The sequence below is a fragment of the Berghia stephanieae genome, chromosome 5 (assembly GCF_034508935.2).
Source record: "Berghia stephanieae isolate SIO BIC M18660-M18661 chromosome 5, UCSD_Bste_1.3, whole genome shotgun sequence".
NCBI classification, from domain to species: domain Eukaryota; kingdom Metazoa; phylum Mollusca; class Gastropoda; order Nudibranchia; family Aeolidiidae; genus Berghia; species Berghia stephanieae.
The window spans coordinates 31041655-31047751 of record NC_088364.1 but is presented as its reverse complement, the minus strand read 5'-3'; the positions used below and the strand labels follow the sequence as shown (position 1 = coordinate 31047751).

The 6097-nt window shown below is 31.3% G+C and overlaps 1 protein-coding gene across 7 annotated transcripts in view; it reads left to right on the top strand.

Annotated features, from left to right (window-relative positions):
* LOC144972752 (nuclear distribution protein nudE-like 1) overlaps positions 1-3563 on the top strand; it is a 38778-nt gene extending 35215 nt beyond the window's left edge. For 3 of the 7 annotated variants that reach the window (XM_078914350.1, XM_078914347.1, XM_078914352.1), the window contains one exon: positions 2310-2807. In XM_078914350.1, the coding sequence (XP_078770476.1) occupies positions 2310-2382 (73 nt within the window). In that variant the 3' untranslated portion in view covers positions 2383-2807. Of the gene's footprint in view, positions 1-2309 lie in introns of all 7 variants that reach the window. The other 4 variants (XR_013645422.1, XM_078914351.1, XR_013645423.1 and 1 more) reach the window with 3 other exon arrangements.
* The last annotated feature ends 2534 nt before the right edge of the window (positions 3564-6097 follow it).

The following is a 6097-nucleotide window of genomic DNA, read 5'->3' as shown; positions in this document are numbered from 1 at the left end:
CCCATAAAAACATACGTTAGATTATTAGGAATCCTTATTTTAGCACCATCAAATATTCTCGTGTCACAGTGTCTTGCCCTGCAATATTTCATAATTGATGTAGATGGCACAGTGTCTTGGTTTTGAAGTAATTGTCATTTTATTTATTTATATACTTATGTATTTATTTATTTATTTATTTATTCATTTATTCATTTTTTGTTATTATTGTAATCGTCATTTTATACTTGGAAGTTTTGTATTCCAAAAGTGCGCCATGCACCAAAACAAAAAAATAAGTTTGTACAACTTTATCCTTGCTGGCTTCCATTTATATTTTTTTGATACTTAAGCGTGCGAACTTGGAAGTGTTAATTGCTCTCATTATATTTGTAGAATTCTGTACATTTTAGTGTTTTGCTCAGAAGTAATAAGTCTTGGTATATGTCTCATTTTAAAAATTATTTTTATAAAAAAGTCCAAAAAAAACCCTTTCTTATTTGATTTAATATTTTATTGCTAATGTAAAATGCCATGTTTAGACATCACCGTCAATATAACAAACTGTATGGTAAGGAATCAAAACAAAACAAAACAAAACAAAGCAAACATAGGGTCAAAAAGAGTGCATCATTTGCTAGGTAATAAAACAAAGGGAAAAAATATCCAACCTCCTTTTAGATTTGATTCGCTCCAATGCATGCTTCCAATTTCACTTTCATAGGGGTTGAGATTTTTTACTCTTGAGAATGAAGAATCTTTTTTGGGACATGCCTTTTGTTCTGCAAGGATGGACAAATCCTGTTTGGCATTTTGAATGATTTGGTATATCGAAAACAGAAAAAAAACATTTTTAATGTGAGAAATAAGAATATAGACTTTTCCCCCAAGACTGTACCATTACTTTATCATTCTGATTTTACGGTTACAGTCAGTTTGTCTTCTTATGTCCAAAACAATTTTTTTTAAAGAATTACCAGAGTCCAGTGTAAGATTCAATTCATGTCTGTAGCTTACATTTTCTTCAATGTGCTTTGATATTCAATGTTGTGTATACAACGAATACTGTCTTCAAGGTAAGCTTAGGCATACGAGTGTTAAATATGTGCACAAAATTATTTTGAATCGGAATTTGCCATCTGTTCTCTTGAATCCAATTTGACTTATCATCAAACAATTGAATATGATGGGCATAGATGGACAGCACCCGGTAACATTCTAATAGGCAGCATAGAGTTGTGTGCGCTTTAAATTGCTGTTTTATTTACATACACTAGTTGAGAGATATAATAAATCAAGCTTAACTGATTTAATTGGTCAGTTGGATTAACATCTTTGTCGAGTATAACAGTCAAACGCGCTAAATATATAGGTAAACTACAATAATAATAATGTCATCAAGAATACCGTGTTGATGTCTTCCTTTTTAAAAAATTAACCAACAAACTATTAATGTTAATGTAAATAATTTATGAAACACCCATTCTAATGGGCTCTGTCATCTCAAATAGAAAAGACTGCATTGAACTGTATATTACAAGTACACAAAACTCGTTCATACAATCTGATGTTATACATTATAGCCAAGTTAAATATTTTTTCCCCTTTACCTCACTTAGTCAACAAACCCATCAAACTCATTAACTTTCTTGATTTATTTGCATAATTTCCATTCAATTTGATTTTGTAATGATGCATTGGGCTCATCTTAAATGTTACTTGAAATTATTGTCTAAACCATTCAGCATCCTAAGGAAAACAATGGAACAATCATAAATATAGTTTAAATTATAAAACAAATGTATCAATAGCGCTGCATGTGCCATAGGACCCCCCCCCCCCCCCCTATTCCAAGGGTCCCGTTTCCCCCAACCTTATGAATCATGGTTCTATAAGTATAAGTGCTCACATTTTAAAAACAATTTAGTATTTGTTAAGTTGACATTGGGAATTGCTTTAAGGAACAGAAAAAGGCTTGATAAAAAATGTCATCTATGACTATGACTTGTCCTCTCAGTCTGGTTTTAATTTGGGGTGAGCCAGATTCTAAAATTTGTACTTAAATGTTTAATTATCTGAAATTAGTTTTTTTCAGTTTAACAAATTACATACTTTATCTTTGCTATTGTTGCAAATTAATTTAACTGAATTGAAATTTCATAAATAAAAATAAAAATTTCATTTTCACTATTTGGTTCGCTTTTCCATGATACCAGATTGAGGCATTGGGTTGGTCATATATATAATATATACTCTGTGGACATATTCAATTAAAATCCCAGGATCAAAACTGTTGTAATTCAGTTATTTTCCCCTTTTGTTGTTGACAGGTCAAAACGCCTGGCTAGGGGTTCCTCTCTGCCGGTGCAACAAGGACTGAAAATGATTGCATCTGTCAAATAGACAACCTTGCTGGATGGGCCGAAATGAGAAAGGAAGGGAGTGGAGGCAAGACAAGCTGTGACAGATCACTTTGGATTCCTACCTCACCACGACCTTGACACCACAGTGACAGATCTTTCTTCTCTTTATTTTATCTCACTTCACAATGCCTGATATTGGGTGAGAATGTATTCTGTACGTTTGTATGATATGGAAATCGGGTTGTGTTTGCAAATGTTTTTAAGAGAACGATTTTGTGACCTGATATAACCCTCATTTGTACCAATAATCCTAATAAATGTACAGCCAAATTTGGCTAAGTTCAGATTACATTCTATAGACTCAAAACTTTTGTAAAGATGTTTTAGAGAAGGATGGATGAAAATATTTTAACTTGCCTCTCAAGTGAGTCAGATTTCAAATTAGAAAAAAAAAACAAAACAAAACTAAGTCGTTAATGTATGTATATCTTGCCAGATAAACATAGTAGAAATTATTTCAAGGTTGTCTCTCATCCTTCTTTACATTAATTTTTAAGAGGTGTATGATGTGTGATTTTCATTTTTATAATGCATTGGTAGTGGACATGTTGTGAGGTATGGGAGTTTTGTAAATTTGACAAACTTATGACATTTTTATTATGACGGATCATTTGATTGTAAGTGTATGAGGATTGACTGGTATTACACAGTGATGGGCCAGGGATATGATACAGGTAACAATCAATTATTGTTGTTATTTTTGTAGGTTCAATATTTTATTGAGGAAATTTAACGGTTTTAACTAAAGTTTGCTGGATTATCTCTGACCGGTCGAATGCAGGAATGTATTTTATATCGATTCTCTCCCTTTGTTAGAAAAATGGTTTTTGACAAAGTTACTTCGACAATTTTTAAAATACGTTTTAGAACTCTTGATTTAAATATCATTCATTTTTTAAAAGATGAAAACATGAAACAGGAGTTGTCTTATCAGCTGAATTGAACCTGGCTTGGACTTTTGATAGAAAAGTGAGAGAAGAAAGTGAAGATAGGAGTTTTCAAACTCTGGGGTAGCCAGCTTGTCCTTTTTATCATCCATTATATGTAAGGGGCAAAACTCACAGGCAAAAGCTTGTGAAGGATTTCTGTTTTCTGTTAACAAAACTCTCAATGGCTAATACAATATTTGTACAATAAAAATATGAGTATTTTGTCCAAAAAGTTGTGTTCAGTATTTATTGTAAAGCATTGGATTTATCATCTTCCTTTTTTATTGGCTCTGAAATGGCCTAATAGTGCCGCAAGCGCTGTAAAACCCCTAAAAACAAAACAACCATAAATTTTGACTAATACATTTTAACATATATAACTCTGAATGAATTTGGTTGTAGTGTTACAAGTTAAAATATTGTATAGAAAAGGTTTGAGGATTGAAGAAATGCTGGTGTGACTTTGTTATATAGTTGTGTTTCATGTATGTATATATAATATATAATATATATATATATATATATATATATATATATATATATATATATATATATATATATATATATATATATATATATATACAAATATATATATATATATTATTCATTTCTAATTTAGAAGCTATGGCACTGGTGTAAGATAATGATCTGAAAAAGTGTGTATGAAACAGTGCCAGACAAAGCAAGAAAAAAAAAACCATCCCAGAAAATCTTCCTCGACTGGGGATCGAACCTCAGACCTCCTCTGCCCTCTTAAGGAAAGAGACCGTATGTGGCCTCTTATTCCAAGGTCCTGGGTGGGGATCCTGCCCTCCCAGAGCGGGCAGGGGGGTAAATACTGTGTCTTCTATCCCCTTATATCTGTTTTCCAACATGCTTTCTGTCTTTGTCTTGGAATGAGATTACTTGGTTTTGTCCTGGCCCTGGCCCGAGTCCTGGCTGGGAGGGAAACAGTCAAATGCATAGTTATTGTTTTGAGAGATGATATTTTTTTCCTTGTAAATCATCTCTCTGTTATGTATTATTATATTTATTTTTAATGTATGATGTAAGCATCTGAGTGTATTCCTCCTTGTTGGATTTTGTGCTTGTGTCTGGATGAGACTTATAGGTGATCTCAAGCTAAGTACATTGATGGTATGCTCTTGGAATCTACATCTGATCCCTATTTGTTCCCAATTCCCCTTTGTCTTACTCTCTCTTGGGTGCTTTAATTGTAATTCAAGAACTTTCGACTATCCCATGTTCTTCCTTTTTACTGGCGCTGATATAACCTAAATGTGTTGCAAGCGCCGTAAAACCCTTAAAAACAAAACAAAAACATAAACAAGGTCTTTTTCTTTAAGACGTCAATCCTGGCGGAAGGATTTTTTTTGGAATGTTTTTTTTTTGTATATCTTCTTGTATTTTTTCATTCTTGCTTTGTTTGGCACTGTTTCAAACAAACTTTTTCAAATTTTTATATTCATATCTCCCGTTTCATCACCTGCATTTATGGAAATTTAGTCATGATATTAGACATTTACACATCCACTCACATATTATTATATGATGATATTATGTTATTTATAAAGCAGATTGGGACGGGAGAAGTCATGGAATTGAGGGGGGATTGGGAAGGGGTGAATGGTCTTGACAGTCAGTAACTCAATTTTGACAAAATGTGATTGATGGTCATCATTGCTATTATCGTAGGGTTCATGGGTTTTAAATATGTTGTTATGCTTATTTTATCAATATATCAGATCACCAAGTGAACAGTTCATCAGTTAGTCAATGTAAATTACACATTACTGTTATAGTTATATTATTATTATTATTATTATTATTATTATTATTATTATTATTATTATTATTATTATTATTATTATTATTATTATTATTATTATTATTATTATTATTATTATTATTATTATTGTTATTATTATTATTATTATTATTATTATTATTATATATTATTATTATTATTATTATTATTATTATTATTATTATTATTATTATTAATATTATTGTTTGATATTGTTATTTTTTAAAGAATTATTTACCGTCATATTTCTATGAATGTATCTGAGAGCGAGTTTTCATTTACATGTAGAGGAGACCTGTCAGGTTTTGATATCCATTTTCTTGTAATTGAACCAAAGTAATAAAGACTTAAATACTGAGTGTGATGACAACGAATTTTGACATGTCCGCAAGCAAATAATGTGTAGATGAGTGAAAGTTGAATTTACGCCATTTCAATATTTATAGAAATGGGCGCTGGTAATGCTTGTGGTCATACTATATCTTGACTCTGATTTTCAGTCATCTCACTGCTCTGCTGATGTATAGCAAATGTAAAAGTTGCAGTCCTGCCATAGGTTGTGTACTATTTTCTTTGATACATAGCAGTCTTATGAGCTCACAATTTCCATTCTACGGTTCAGTCTTTGATAAAAATAAAAATATGTTGCTTGAAAGAGATAGGTTAAGGGTAATTTGAAAGGAACTGCTTTAGGTGGAAGGTTAATGGAAGTGGCTGAGGAACTCAGTTTTAATAGAAGAAATGAAAAGACACAAGAGCGGTGTATAGATATTGCAAAAATGTTTGGCAAGAATGCAACTCTCTATTGGTGGAAAAGATTGACAATATAATAATAATGCTGAATAATATTTATAATGCTGTAAACTTATATAGCGCTATAATGGCACCAGAAAACTTTTTGAAGTTCCAAATTTTCTTTTTGATTTTAACATTGAAAAATAAGAAACAAAAAATATACC